The 16,914-nt window shown below is 35.3% G+C and overlaps 2 protein-coding genes across 2 annotated transcripts in view; one reads left to right on the top strand and one right to left on the bottom strand.

Moving 5' to 3' along the window:
- LOC132565038 (active breakpoint cluster region-related protein-like) overlaps positions 1-4,126 on the bottom strand; it is a 37,239-nt gene extending 33,113 nt beyond the window's left edge. The window contains exon 1 of the mRNA XM_060229643.1: positions 2,269-4,126. Coding sequence (XP_060085626.1) covers positions 2,269-4,126 — 1,858 coding nt within the window. The remainder of the gene's footprint in view (positions 1-2,268) is intronic.
- A 1,494-nt stretch (positions 4,127-5,620) lies between these two features.
- On the top strand, positions 5,621-16,383 carry LOC132565037 (uncharacterized). The gene is made up of 4 exons (XM_060229642.1): positions 5,621-5,916; positions 12,376-12,574; positions 15,030-15,222; positions 16,055-16,383. Exons 1-4 carry the CDS (start codon positions 5,621-5,623, stop codon positions 16,381-16,383), a joined length of 1,017 nt encoding a protein of 338 aa, XP_060085625.1.
- Positions 16,384-16,914: the final 531 nt, after the last annotated feature.

Here is a 16,914-nt window from a genome sequence, read left to right as displayed (position 1 = left end):
GATTTTACATTTTGTATTTCTGACATGTACATTTTAGGATTTTACATTCTACATGTATTTCTGACATGTACATTTTGAGGATTTTACATTCTACATGTATTTCTGACATGTACATTTTGAGGATTTTACATTCTACATGTATTTCTGACATATGTACATTTTGAGGATTTTACATTCTACATTTACATTTTATATGTAATTACCAGAAATTATGTATATTAACCATTTAAGTAAATAAGGAAACTGCTCTCCATTAAACGTTTCCTGAAAAATTATCCTGGAATATTTCTCATTTCCTGTATATGATTGATGTAAGTTTCATTATCATCAGAATAAATGTCCTTAAAAAGGATTCTCCACTTTTTATTCATGTTTAAATTTCCTTAATTTGCATTGAAGGTAAAATTTTTGTTAACTTTCAAAATTATGCTAAATGTTTTCAGGGCTCTCACACCCCATTTTGGGATTCGGACCGAAATCTGGTAGATCGAGAGCCCTGGTTATACTGTACATACCTAGATCAAAATTACGCTAAATGTTATACTGTACATGCCTAGATCAAAATTACGCTAAATGTCATACTTTACATATCTATTTTAATTTTTTTTTTATTTGAATACATGTCCTGCTTATACATTTTCATAAACACTAAATCTACTGTATTTCAAATTAGTGTTTCTTATTCTTCAGATTGATATTTGAAATATTACATCAATGACAAAATATAAACTTGATAAATGTAGCACTATTATACTTTATTACAGTATATATATATATCACTGCCAAATATGACATCAGGCTGGGTCACTTGGTTCTTTCACAGAAGGAACTTTATGATTCAAATGAATATGACCTTTGAGACATGAATGTAGGTTATAAGGTCATTTGTGTGATTAACTTATGATCCATATGATCCTGACAAAGAGTCAAGGTCACTCCTTTGAACAAATTTGATAAACCCTTGTTAAATTATGAATTTCCCTGGTTAGAATCCTGATCAAATACCATAAACTTGGGCCAGGTATGTATACTAATGTATGTACTAGTTTATTCTGGAGACCATCTGGTGGACATCTCTCTGACAATAAGATAGTTATATCAATTAATCAAAGTCTAAGGACATCTGTCGCTACTGTCAAACTTTAATCTAAATCATATAACAAAGAAATCAATAACAGACAGATAACTGTGATATATATAGCACAAAGATCCGCAGCAAAATGGCTTTTTTTCACCGCAATTATTATTTCAATTAGAAGCAACCTGACTATTGTTTTATGTCTTATGCTCTGTATACAGAATAGTGGTGCCTTAACGTCTTTATATCATTGCAATAACAATATGTGTATGAATGAATGACCTGGTTTTTTTAAGTTAGTATATGCACATATCATGAAAAAATATATCTGCATGAAGATATACTAAAACATGTGAGCCTTAAGCTTGAGAAACTGTCATCTAACATGAATCAGCCTGTGGTATGTACACAAGTAGATGACTACCGACAACAACATCTACAAATTGTCAACTATCAACATCAACAGGGCATCGTCTAGCACTGTATGTAAGAAAAGAGGTGTTTATAAATTTACAAAAACATGCTTGGGTGGGTATATAACCAGCCCTAGGATCACTGTTAGATAAGTACGATATTACTGTAAGCTACATGGTGTATGGTTCAAAACTTTCACTTCTTTTATAAGTAGTAAGTTTCACTGTAGATATATTGATCTAAATGCTATAGATGCTATTAAGGAAATATTTGTCTAAATGTATTTTGATGGGAGCATCTTAAATGAAATTGGACATAATGGGCGACTGTATTGTCACAATATACACAGCCCTAGTCTGTATTTATCTCTATGTGCATTGTGTATCTAATTTTTATTTTTCACAAATAAAAACAAGAACTTAGATTTCTTTGAGTTGATTTCACAGCATTAAGGTATTGTAAAAGAAAATTATACATAGTGACATGTGTCAAACTTAACCAAATTACAAGTAGAAACTATAAATATACTCCATCAGAAGATATCTACATCAAAAATCATAATATCATGATCTGAGAGATGACTCTCATTTCTGCCTGCTCTTCTTCTACAAAGTATTCATAAAATATCAATGGATGGGGCATTAAAAGTGGAAGACAGAAGAGCACATAAGATGCACTAAAACCTACAGACTGGCCTCCTGTTAGAGTATATGTATCCCAGAGCATCTCAACTCTGGTATCTCTTCAAATTAAAATAAAAAAAGTAATGAACTTACAAGTTGTAGAAAATTTCTTCCTGTGAGTGTGGTGCACATCTGGGATGGAGAGAGTGTTATTATCCTGGGAGGATCTGTCGACCTCTTCTGTCTGTTTATCATTTTGTCTCACCTCCTCACCAACTGCTACTGTGGTACTCGGTAAAGCTCCATCCTCATTCTCGGAGTCTGAACTATCATCAGAAACTGTTAGTTTATGAGTTTGAGTCAACAGTACATTAATTGAAATGTTTAAATAGTTTGACTTCTTTTTTCTGTCAGCAGCATTGGTATGTGAGTTATGTAGCTCATGGTCCTTTATTCGTGAAACAATACCTCGAAATGTACTCTTATCATCTGACTCCAAACTTTCTTCCTCACGACTGGGGTTAAGGCTGTCATTGTTTATGTTGTCAACAGTGTCATTTGTTTCACTATCAGGAAATCTTCTGAAACTTGTAACCAGGACATTATGAGTTTCAGAATCTTTGCTAAAACTCCTGGAAAGTTTCCTTATTTTCTTCATATCTTCATCCATTGAATTGCTTCCACAATCTTGTGGCACATTTTTATATATATGGTGCTCTGTGCTGTTGTAGTCAGCTGGGGAAGTGACTGTAATATGTTCGATGGCCGCAGTTTCAGTTTCATTTCCTGGTTTATACAAATGATCTGATTCAGGTCGACATTGAGTAGGATCAATTTCAGTCACAGCTTTGTGACCAATAGGTACAGGATATAATAGAAGATCAGCGTGTTTCCTGTTATCCAGACCAGATTGTGTTTCCTGAGGTTTCCTGAATTTCAAAGAAGATGTTAGCTCTGGTTCACTCTCACTTTTCTGTGGAAGTGTTTCGTTATCAGCACTTGAATTCCTGGAGATTGGCGGAGGTTTTGGTCGTGACAACCGAGGCCTGCTGATTGGCCTCGGTCGTAGCGGGGGAGGAGCGTTGGTCTGCTCTGATGGCACAACGGGTAATTCTGAATTTTTCTTGCAAGATATCTTCCTTTCTACTGATTTCACACGATCTGATACCGACTGACGACTATTACCATAATGCAAGTCTAATTGCTCATCATTGTTTTGGTTTTCTTCTTTAGCAGACTTCACTCTGGAGCTTAAATCAGATGAATCATGCTGGTTTGTATGAAATACATCCTGTGTGCTATCTACACCCAATTCCACAGTTGCTAGACTGCTATTTACCATATTTGAATCTCCTGTGGGATTCTTATCTTCTAAATTATCAACCAATGAATTTACATGTTCATTAACTGTTTCTTCATCGCTTGACGATCCATTTTCCTTTTGTAAACCAGACAAATTGTCCAACCAGGTAGATGAGAATTCTGAGTCCACCTGTTGTTTACCTTTTGATTTGCCTGTACACGTGCCTGGTCCCCTTGACATCAGACCGTGTACCCTCGGCCTACCAGACCCTCCCTCCTGGATATCACCCACAATGATTTTAGTGACCGCTTGACTCCCCGTAAAGTCAACTGCCTCAGGATTGTTTTGTTCAGTTTTTGAGGTCATTTCAGCCCTAGCCGATCCTACACGTACTTTCGTAACACCTGTCAAATCGCTGACTTCCGTGAAACTGACATTCTCAATGTCTGCACCAGTACGAACTGTCACCAAGTTCGATAAAAAATGTTCCATGAAAACAGCTCGATCAAGCTGACTTCTGATATCTTCCACCTTCAGTTTTGAATCTTTAAGTAATTGCTGAAGCTCAGAAAGTGGTAATTTTCGCGATGAAAAATTATCTGAATTCAGCAAACTAGGCTCGTCAACAGCCGGAAACTTTTTCCTCCACTCGCGAGCAAAGAACGCTACCACATCCATGTCTATTTCCTGTGTTAACTTCCCACTCATACTGCAAAGTTCAATGAAAACAACCTATGTTTTTAGCTCCATATTGCAGAATTCCGTTTCCTTACGAATCGCGACTACTCTACTTCGCTTCCGGGGTTTGTAATGTTATCATACGTGTTCCGCCATGATTGTTGACAAAACTAACTGGCCTGACATGTGTCTGATGACGTCACAACATTTGATGGGACAGCCCATACGAGTTTTTTTAAACGTCGCACCCATATCATGATTATGACCTACTAAATGTGAACTGTCATCTAAAGTATATTTTAAAATTAATCATATGTAATTATAATGTAGGCTACACGCATGTTTTCGGTAAAACGCACATTAAAAAATAGTCCGCGATTTCTTTATGAAATATGGAATTCTGAAGTCAAAAGTATCTCACTAACTGCATGACTTATTCTTGCGTATGTCCCTGGTACCTACTTCTGTTGCCGTCTTTAGTTTACTCATTGTAATTCCTCACCAGAAAACTAATTATGGAAGTGTTATAAGGCTACTACAGTCAGACAGCTTGAAAATTTACTTGAACAACATTGCAAAATTAATTAAAATGTTAAGAGAATTCACGAAATAGCGTCAGAAGTAACACTCACTATCACTTTCGCCCTCTTTACCCCTGGAACATGTCATGACGAAATTGAAGGTTCAACGTGCGATACCCTGTAGACAAGACGAAAAGACAAGTTTGATCCTTTGATGCTCATCAAACGAATCTCAATGTCGCATTAAGGTATTATTGTAATGGATTTGAAGTTTGGTGTCGCTCTTTTAATCTTCAGAAGGAGAGTATCAGCCAGTGACTGGTCAGGTATTTTCTCCTGGAACCAAACAAATGACTTCGCCCGTGCCTTCAATTTGTTATGACATATTCCAGGGGTGTTCAAGAAAGCGAAAGTGATACCCCTGGAGTGTCGAGGATGACTAAGTATGATAGTTTAACGATGTTTAATTAGAAACTTATTTTATACGTCGCTGGTTCGATGAAGTTTGGGAAGTTTAGACCTAGGACGCGAAAGTGAAGCATGTTCTAAATCTAAGAAAAACGTTTTATCATTGGATTCAGACCACTCCCAGCGGACAGTGTATTGACAATCACAAATTTCCTGAAATGGGGTCCTATCTACCAAGGCGATCGAGTTACAACCCTTGTTATTGTTGTAGGACAGTTCCCCCCCCCTCCCCCTAAAAATGTGTCGATTTGTGTACGTATCAATTTGGGTAATGGCATCACGATACCTGACGGTCATATCAACTTAATTCCACTGGGTGATAGTTATATCTCAAGTTATACTGTTTAACAGTGTCAACAATTTTGTGTTGTGTTTTTCTTAAATTCATGTAATCAATACATAAACTTATTTAAAATGGTTTCTTAATTTCTGTTTCCTCGGCTCACTATTAATGATTCATTGTCGGTCTTGTTGGTTAATAATGAGACATCCTAGAGTAATCTCCCTTAGACTACTACGCGCAAATATTGTGAAAATGGCTGTCACGTTGTGTCGAACAACAAAGATGACAATTGTTAGACGTTTTACTTTACAAAATCTATCGAGACATGAAAAACAGTTTTGTACAGATGGAATCACCAAATTAAAGCCACACGGACTTTCGAGACGGATCAAGATAGGAAATATCGACATTGCTCCATGGACGTGTGCAGGATTGGAGTCATGTGTTGTGGTCGGCCTCAGTGTTGGGAATTCTAAAAGTTTACAACTGGCATTTGATATGGGTTACGCTTGCCAAACAAGTGTTCCGTGTAGTCACGTGTTTATTAGGTGAGATAAACACGTGGCTGATTGTGGTAGATTAAAGTAAGATAGTTTTTAAATGTACATGTATCGACTCCCTGTTGGAAACGTTTGTTTGTCAATAAAGGGAGGTAACTCTAACAGAAAACACATTTCTTGTTCTCGAATAGGGTCGAGTGAAACTGCACTGTTATATTTCTGCACGGAAGTAAACCTGCTACTTCATAAATCAAAACAACACATCAGAGTGATAACTCCGTCCAGTATCAGATTTTGATTATCTAACCCTCCCCGTAAGTTCTGACAAGCTCAGCTCTGCAATGCCCGAGAGCTGCATTCTTCTTCAACATTTAACAGGTGGTATTTTGGTACTCACCATTGTAGAATATTTGTTCTTAATTTGTTGGACCTTTTTCTCTCTAACCACTTTATTGACAGGTGAATCAACATCACAGACTTGCATATCTAAGTCCATGAAGACAACAACTAAAAGCTAAGGGTAACCTACATACAATATTTCCCCCCTTTTTGATTCTCTGCTCTATTGGCATTTGTCAGAGCTGAATGGAAAGCTCTTAACTGTACAGTGTACATGTAACCAAATCCCTGGAAATTACATAGCAGGTCAGTCTGGCTCAAACCTAGTGTTAAATATGTTCTCTGTCACTCGGGTGATGTTTTTATGGCTTGGGGGATATTACAACGCCAGAGACCTGGGTATTTTCCTGTCATGACATTCAGTTGGAATGTGTTTTTCCTTTTTTTCACTACGTAAAACAGATTTATGTTCATCTGTGTTCTAAGATTTAGGTAAAAGGTAACACATAGCAATGATAAAGTTTAGGTAGGGTTTAGGGCTTGTGTGATCTCAAAAGATGGACCATCAGCCTAGTGGTGATATATTTGGTCAGATAGTGATTAGATTTGCCTTATAGAATATATACAAGTTCATCTTTATAATGGTGTATATATGAGCCTTCAGTTAGACACATATTCTAAGCATGCAGTAAAGGTGCATACTGCATTGTACACCTTAAAGTCACTCTGTACACCTGTAAGACACCCTGTACACCTTTAAGTCACACAGTTCACCTTAAAGTCACCCTGTACACCTGTAAGTCACTATGTACACCGTTAAGTCACACAGTTCACCTTTAAGTCACCCTGTTCACCTTTAAGTTACCATGTACACCTTTAAGTCACCCTGTACACCTATAAGCCACCCTGTACACCTATAAGTCACCATGTACACCTTTAAGTCACACAGTTCACCTTTAAGTCACCCTGTTCACCTTTAAATTACCATGTACACCTTTAAGTCACACAGTTCACCATTAAGTCACCCTGTACACCTATAAGTCACCATGTACACCTTTAAGTCACCCTGTACACCTATAAGTTAACCTGTACACCTATAAGTCACCATGTACACCTATAAGACACCCTGTACACCTATAAGTCACCATGTACACCTTTAAGTCACACAGTTCACCTTTAAGTCACCCTGTTCACCTTTAAGTTACCATGTACACCTTTAAGTCACACAGTTCACCTTTAAGTCACATGGTTTACCATTAAGTCACTATGTACACCTTTAAGTCAGCCTGCACACTTGTAAGTCCCAAGGTTTACCATTAAGTCACCATGTACACCTATAAGTCACCCTGTACACCTATAAGTCACCATGTACACCTTTAAGTCACATAGTTCACCTTTAAGTCACCCTGTTCACCTTTAAGTTACCATGTACACCTTTAAGTCACACAGTTCACCTTTAAGTCACATGGTTTACCATTAAGTCACTATGTACACCTTTAAGTCAGCCTGCACACTTGTAAGTCCCAAGGTTTACCATTAAGTCACTATGTACACCTTGAAGTCAGCCTGCACCTGTCAGTCACATGGTTTACTATTAAGTCACTATGTCCCCTTTAAGTCAGCCTGTACACCTGTAAGTCACACAGATCACCATTAAGTCACATGGTTTACCATTAAGTCACTATGTCCCCTTTAAGTCAGCCTGCACATCTGTAAGTCACACGGTTTACCATTAAGTCACTATGTCACCTTTAAGTCAGCCTTCACACCTGTAAGTCACACAGTTTACCATTAAGTCACTATGTCACCTTTAAGTCAGCATGCACACCTGTAAGTCACATGGTTTACCATTAAGTCACTAGGTTTATCTTTAAATCACTCTTCACACCTGTAAGTCATACAGTTCACCATTAAGATACTAGGTACACCTTTAAGTCACCCTGTACACCTGTAAGTCACCCTGTACACATTTTAACTCAAGAATGATACCCCTTGGATTTCAAAGTTAGAGGATTGGAAACTTTTTTTATTTTGCCTAATAAAGTATTCAAAGCTGTCGTATCATAATAGACATAAATGGTTTGTTTTGCTGATTTTATATAATGTGTCAAAATAAATCAATAATTCACTTCAAATTAGTGAAAGTTTATTTTCTAACACCTAACGGGCCATAGGTGTGCATGAATATAAAACATACATATGATAAATACTTGGAGAGTGACAACATTTCCTTCATGATTATTGTGTGTTTTAGTTTAAGAAACCATTACTTTTAATGGCAGACATATTCCTAAATATAATCAGAAATGAAAGAATTAAGTGACCAGGTTAGTATTAATGGGCATATATGTAACAGGGTTAGAATGTTTCATGACAGGAAAAGATCAGGTGGAAGAAAAAAGTAAGATTGATAATCTTGTACCAATATGAGAGCCAAAAATATCGGGTGTGAGGAAGAGAAATGTAAGGGATCATTTCATTTAAAGTTATAATGTAGATAATAGAGTCTGGTGTAGAGGAACTACAGTAGTTCCTGTAATAGTATAGATAATAGAGTCTGGTGTAGAGGAACTACAGTAGTTCCTGTTATAGTATAGATAATAGAGTCTGGTGTAGAGGAACTACAGTAGTTCCTGTTATAGTATAGATAATAGAGACTGGTGTAGAGGAACTACAGTAGTTCCTGTTATAGTATAGATAATAGAGTCTGGTGTAGAGTAACTACAGTAGTTCCTGTTATAGTATAGATAATAGAGTCTGGTGTAGAGGAACTACAGTAGTTCCTGTTATAGTATAGATAATAGAGACTGGTGTAGAGGAACTACAGTAGTTCCTGTTATAGTATAGATAATAGAGTCTGGTGTAGAGTAACTACAGTAGTTCCTGTTATAGTATAGATAATAGAGTCTGGTGTAGAGGAACTATGGTAGTTCCTGTTATATTATAGATAATAGAGTCTAGTGTAGAGGAACTACAGTAGTTCCTGTTATTGTATAGATAATAGAGTTTGGTGTAGAGGAACTACAGTAGTTCCTGTTATAGTATAGATAAAAGAGTCTGGCGTAGAGATACTGAAGTAGTTCCTGTTATAGTATAGATAATAGATTCTGGTGTAGAGGAACTACAGTAGTTCCTGTTATATTATAGATAATACAGTCTGGTGTAGAGGAACTACAGTAGTTCCTGTTATAGTATAGATAATAGATTCTGGTGTAGAGGAACTACAGTAGTTCCTGTTATAGTATAGATAATAGAGTCTAGTGTAGAGGAATTACAGTAGTTCCTGTTATATTATAGATAATAGAGTCTGGTGTAGAGGAACTACAGTAGTTCCTGTTATAGTATAGATAATAGAGTCTGGTGTAGAGATACTGAAGTAGTTCCTGTTATAGTATAGATAATAGATTCTGGTGTAGAGGAACTACAGTAGTTCCTGTTATAGTATAGATAAAACAGTCTGGTGTAGAGGAACTACAGTAGTTCCTGTTATAGTATAGATAATAGAGTCTGGTGTAGAGATACTGAAGTAGTTCCTGTTATAGTGTAGATAAAAATAGAGTCTGGTGTAGAGGAACTACAGTAGTTCCTGTTATGGTATAGATAATACAGTCTGGTGTAGAGGAACTACAGTAGTTCATGTTATAGTATAGATAAAAGAGTCTGGTGTAGAGATACTGAAGTAGTTCCTGTTATAGTATAGATAATAGATTCTGGTATAGAGGAACTACAGTAGTTCCTGTTATAGTACAGATAATAGATTCTGGTGTAGAGGAACTACAGTAGTTCCTGTTATAGTATAGATAAAACAGTCTGGTGTAGAGGAACTACAGTAGTTCCTGTTATAGTATAGATAATAGAGTCTGGTGTAGAGATACTGAAGTAGTTCCTGTTATAGTGTAGATAAAAATAGAGTCTGGTGTAGAGGAACTACAGTAGTTCCTGTTATGGTGTAGATAATAGAGTCTGGTGTAGAGGAACTACAGTAGTTCCTGTTTTAGTATAGATAATAGAGACTGGTGTAGAGGAACTACAGAAGTTCCTGTTTTAGTGTAGATAATAGAGACTGGTGTAGAGGAACTGTAGAGGAACTACAGTAGTTCCTGTTATAGTATAGATAATAGAGACTGGTGTAGAGGAAATACAGTAGTTCCAGTTATAGTATAGATAATAGAGTCTGGTGTAGAGATACTGAAGTAGTTCCTGTTATAGTGTAGATAAAAATAGAGTCTGGTGTAGAGGAACTACAGTAGTTCCTGTTATGGTATAGATAATACAGTCTGGTGTAGAGGAACTACAGTAGTTCCTGTTTTAGTATAGATAATAGAGACTGGTGTAGAGGAACTACAGAAGTTCCTGTTTTAGTGTAGATAATAGAGACTGGTGTAGAGGAACTGTAGAGGAACTACAGTAGTTCCTGTTATAGTATAGATAATAGAGTCTGGTGTAGAGATACTGAAGTAGTTCCTGTTATAGTGTAGATAAAAATAGAGTCTGGTGTAGAGGAACTACAGTAGTTCCTGTTATGGTATAGATAATAGAGTCTGGTGTAGAGGAACTACAGTAGTTCCTGTTTTAGTATAGATAATAGAGACTGGTGTAGAGGAACTACAGAAGTTCCTGTTTTAGTGTAGATAATAGAGACTGGTGTAGAGGAACTGTAGAGGAACTACAGTAGTTCCTGTTATAGTATAGATAATAGAGACTGGTGTAGAGGAAATACAGTAGTTCCAGTTATAGTATAGATAATAGAGTCTGGTGTAGAGATACTGAAGTAGTTCCTGTTATAGTGTAGATAAAAATAGAGTCTGGTGTAGAGGAACTACAGTAGTTCCTGTTATGGTATAGATAATAGAGTCTGGTGTAGAGGAACTACAGTAGTTCCTGTTTTAGTATAGATAATAGAGACTGGTGTAGAGGAACTACAGAAGTTCCTGTTTTAGTGTAGATAATAGAGACTGGTGTAGAGGAACTGTAGAGGAACTACAGTAGTTCCTGTTATAGTATAGATAATAGAGACTGGTGTAGAGGAAATACAGTAGTTCCAGTTATAGTATAGATAATAGAGACTGGTGTAGAGTAACTACAGTAGTTCCTGTTATAGTATAGATAATAGAGTCTGGTGAAGAGGAACTACAGTAGTGCCTGTTATAGTATAGATAATACAGTCTAGTGTAGAGGAACTACGGTAGTTCCTGTTATAGTATAGATAAAAATAGAGTCTGGTGTAGAGGAACTACAGTAGTTCCTGTTATAGTATAGATAATAGAGTCTGGTGTAGAGGAACTGTAGTAGTTCCTGTTATAGTATAGATAATACAGTCTAGTGTAGAGGAACTACGGTAGTTCCTGTTATAGTATAGATAATAGAGTCTAGTGTAGAGGAACTACAGTAGTTCCTGTTATAGTATAGATAAAAGAGTATGGTGTAGAGGAACTACGATAGTTCCAGTGATAGTATAGATAATAGAGACTGGTGTAGAGGAACTGTAGAGGAAATACAGTAGTTCCAGTTATAGTATAGATAAAAGAGTCTGGTGTAGAGGAACTACAGTAGTTCCTGTTATAGTATAGATAATAGATTCTGGTGTAGAGGAACTACGGTAGTTCCTGTTATAGTATAGATAATAGAGACTGGTGTAGAGGAACTGTAGAGGAACTACAGTAGTTCCTGTTATATTATAGATAATACAGTCTGGTGTAGAGGAACTACAGTAGCTCCTGTTATAGTATAGATAATAGATTCTGGTGTAGAGGAACTACAGTAGTTCCTGTTATAGTATAGATAATAGATTCTGGTGTAGAGGAACTACAGAAGTTCCTGTTATAGTATAGATAATAGATTCTGGTGTAGAGGAACTACAGAAGTTCCTGTTTTAGTATAGATAATAGAGTCTGGTGTAGAGGAACTGTAGAGGAACTACAGTAGTTCCTGTAATAGTATAGATAATACAGTCTGGTGTAGAGGAACTACAGTAGTTCCTGTAATAGTATAGATAATAGAGTCTGGTCTAGAGTAACTATTCTAGTTCCTGTACCAGAAAACAACTATTACTTAATAATTACTGTAACTTTACCATTTGTTTATATTTCAATCATATAGATTAAGTGTGCATTAACTTACAATAATATACATCATGTTATTAATGTTTTGAAATTTCCTTTTTTTTAGCCATGGCCACATGGACCACTGTTCTGCCATAAATCAACATGCCAGTAAACGCTCGTTAGTAAACTTACCTCCCGCCAAATACTACCTGGGTAATGATGTGATTGCACCCATGCATGTTATACATGAAAACTTTCAAAAGATATCTGAATTTCCATTCAAGGCAGACCTGATTGTGGCTAAACCAAATGAGTCAATTAAGGTTTGTTACTTTATTTATGTTTCCTTAATATTAATACTGGTATTTGTTGTTTTTAACTTTTTGTTTTGTTGTTCTGTTTTTTTTTTTTTTTTTACAGATCAAGCTGTTTTAAGTGAGATAACGAAGGACTGGGTCCTTACAAACAATAATTTATGTAATCTTTTTTTTTTTATAATTGTTAACATAGCCTAATTGACAAAGTTTATTTCATACATTTATAATACTCTAAATGGTGAATCACTTAACCTGAGTACACATTTATACTCTAAATGGTGAATAACTTACCTGTGTACACATTTATAATACTCTAAATGGTGAATAACTTACCTGTGTACACATTTATAATACTCTAAATGGTGAATCACTTAACCTGAGTACACATTTATACTCCAAATGGTGATTCACTTACCTGTGTACACATTTATAATAATCTAAATGGTGAATCACTTACCTGTGTACACATTTATAATACTCTAAATGGTGATTCACTTACCTGTGTACACATTTATAATACTCTATATGGTGAATCACTTAACCTTAGTACACATTTATAATACTCTATATGGTGAATCACTTAACTTGAGTACACATTTATAATACTCTAAATGGTGAATAACTTACCTGTGTACACATTTATAATACTCTAAATGGTGATTCACTTACCCGAGTACACATTTATACTCTAAATGGTGAATCACTTACCCGAGTACACATTTATAATACTCTAAATGGTGAATCACTTAACCTGAGTACACATTTATACTCTAAATGGTGAATAACTTACCTGTGTACACATTTATAATACTCTAAATGGTGAATCACTTACCTGTGTACACATTTATAATACTCTAAATGGTGAATAACTTGCCTGTGTACACATTTATAATACTCTAAATGGTGAATAACTTACCTGTGTACACATTTATAATACTCTAAATGGTGAATCACTTAACCTTAGTACACATTTATAATACTCTATATGGTGAATCACTTAACTTGAGTACACATTTATAATACTCTAAATGGTGAATCACTTACCCGAGTACACATTTATAATACTCTAAATGGTGAATCACTTAACCTGAGTACACATTTATAATACTCTAAATGGTGAATCTCTTACCTGAGTACACATTTATAATACTCTAAATGGTGATTCACTTACCTGTGTACACATTTATAATACTCTAAATGGTGAATCACTTAACCTTAGTACACATTTATAATACTCTAAATGGTGAATCACTTAACCTTAGTACACATTTATACTCTAAATGGTGAATCACTTAACCTTAGTACACATTTATAATACTCTAAATGGTGAATCACTTACCCGAGTACACATTTATACTCTAAATGGTGAATCACTTACCCGAGTACACATTTATACTCTAAATGGTGAATCACTTAACCTTAGTACACATTTATAATACTCTAAATGGTGAATCACTTACCCGAGTACACATTTATACTCTAAATGGTGAATCACTTAACCTTAGTTCACTTGACATTGTTTCATTTTCATGTCTCGGTCATGACAATTTAAATTTGTTTTTTCATATTAATTACAATATATGTATAACATATATCTATTTAAAATTATGTGACATGCTGTATGATTGGTTACCTCAACCCTACCATGTAGTTCCATTTAATATTATGTGACGTGCTGTATGATTGGTTACCTTGACCCTACCATGTAGTTCTATTTAATATTATGTGACATGCTGTATGATTGGTTACCTGTAGTTACCTCGACCCTACCATGTAGTTCCATTTAATATTATGTGACATGCTGTATGATTGGTTACCTGGACCCTACCATGTAGTTCTATTTAATATTATGTGACATGCTGTATGATTGGTTACCTCGACCCTACCATGTAGTTCTATTTAATATTATGTGACATGCTGTATGATTGGTTACCTCGACCCTACCATGTAGTTCCATTTAATATTATGTGACATGCTGTATGATTGGTTACCTCGACCCTACCATGTAGTTCCATTTAATATTATGTGACGTGCTGTATGATTGATTACCTCGACCCTACCATGTAGTTCTATTTAATATTATGTGACATGCTGTATGATTGGTTACCTGGACCCTACCATTTAGTTCTATTTGATATTATGTGACATGCTGTATGATTGGTTACCTCGACCCTACCATGTAGTTCCATTTAATATTATGTGACGTGCTGTATGATTGGTTACCTGGACCCTACCATGTAGTTCCATTTAATATTATGTGACATGCTGTATGATTGGTTACCTGGACCCTACCATGTAGTTCCATTTAATATTATGTGACATGCTGTATGATTGGTTACCTGGACCCTACCATGTAGTTCCATTTAATATTATGTGACATGCTGTATGATTGGTTACCTGGACCCTACCATGTAGTTCTATTTAATATTATGTGACATGCTGTATGATTGGTTACTTTTAGTTACCGGGACCCTACCATGTAGTTCCATTTAAGACATTTCATCGTGTACCAAGTATGGGATTTTTACTGTACAAGACAATCTCACAGATCAAGGACAAATTCTCAAAACATAGTTGGAATGAATTAAGAGATCTAGAACAACGTGGGGAACAAATTTACGAACAAACAGTTATTCCAGAATTAGCCTATACTGGTAAGTACAACATTGAAAAACAGACAGGTAACTATGAAATATAAAAATAGTGACACAATTAATTTTATCAGAGAAATAGTATACACAGGTAACAATATCATAGAAATAGTATACACAGGTCACAATAACATAGAAATAGTATACACAGGTCACAATAGCATAGAAATAGTATACACAGGTAACAATATCATAGAAATAGTATACACAGGTAACAATATCATAGAAATAGTATACACAGTTAACAATAGCATAGAAATAGTATACACAGGTCACAGTAGCATAGAAATAGTATACACAGGTAACAATATCATAGAAATAGTATACACAGGTCACAATATCATAGAAATAGTATACACAGGTCACAATAGCATAGAAATAGTATACACAGGTAACAATATCATAGAAATAGTATACACAGGTCACAATAACATAGAAATAGTATACACAGGTCACAATAGCATAGAAATAGTATACACAGGTAACAATATCATAGAAATAGTATACACAGGTAACAATAGCATAGAAATAGTATATGATGGGAACCAAATGTACTACCTGCCTTAAAATGAACACATCTTTTTTACATGATAATAGTATATTTTCAATTAATGACTTGAACATGCTTGAAACAAGCAACCCTATTGGCTGAATGAACATAACCATGTGGTTGTTAGTAAGGTTGCTGTTGATTTGATATGTACACTTACTGCAGAAAGTAAAGCTAGATTTAATTAGTTTAGCAGTTTGTGTAGAGAATACTTTTATTTTATGGCTGGATAATGTGAAGTGACCATTCTTGTTTATGAAATGTTAATTACTCAATTTTTTTCAGGTGATACTACTTTTGAGGTATTCCTAAAGCCGCCAATTGCTGACATACTCAAAGTGAAAGTACTCATCACAGAGTGTACCTATATAAACACATATAAGAATATAAATGAAGCTATGACCAGAGAACGAGGCCACATTCATCTTCACGAGATCATACGAAATCCTCACATCTTTTCCAAGGTGGGCAATCTCATGCTGGTGCATTTCTCAAATAGATATCGAGCTGATGATATTAGCAGGACAATAGAAAGACTGTGTCCTGCTGAGTTAAAACAGAAACTGTACTCTGCTAGTGTACACCAGGAAGAGACATATATTACATCTTACTGATGTATATTAAAGTAATATCATGTTTGGGATGTTTTTGTTGTCAATGGTTTACCTGGCGACTGCCCCACGTAGGCCACAAACTCGCCGCCCATTCAATAGAAGACAGGTTTGATTACGATTGTGTACACTGAACTGATACAGAAGATTTATAGTCGAATATGCTGAACTTGTAATAAACTAAAAAAAGTGTGTATTGGACATAAACATGGTGTATAGACAATAAGTATCATAAAATACACAAAGTATAGCCAGGCAAAGTAACATGTATTTACATTAAGACATGCAGAAAGGGATTGTGCAAACAAACTACAAATAAAAGATACAACCAGATTACATAACAAAGTATAGACACATAAAACATAGCAGTACAGAGGAAAATAAAACATAGAAGTACAGAGGAAAATAAAACAGCAGTACAGAGGAAAATAAAACATGGAAGTACAGAGGAAAATAAAACATAGCAGTACAGAGGAAAATAAAACATAGAAGTACAGAGGAAAATAAAACATAGAAGTACAGAGGAAAATAAAA

The sequence above is a fragment of the Ylistrum balloti genome, unplaced genomic scaffold (genome assembly GCF_031769215.1).
Source record: "Ylistrum balloti isolate Yb309-2 unplaced genomic scaffold, AGI_CSIRO_Ybal_v1 Utg369688, whole genome shotgun sequence".
In the NCBI taxonomy this organism is placed as follows: domain Eukaryota; kingdom Metazoa; phylum Mollusca; class Bivalvia; order Pectinida; family Pectinidae; genus Ylistrum; species Ylistrum balloti.
This window is presented reverse-complemented; position numbering and strand designations above follow the sequence as displayed.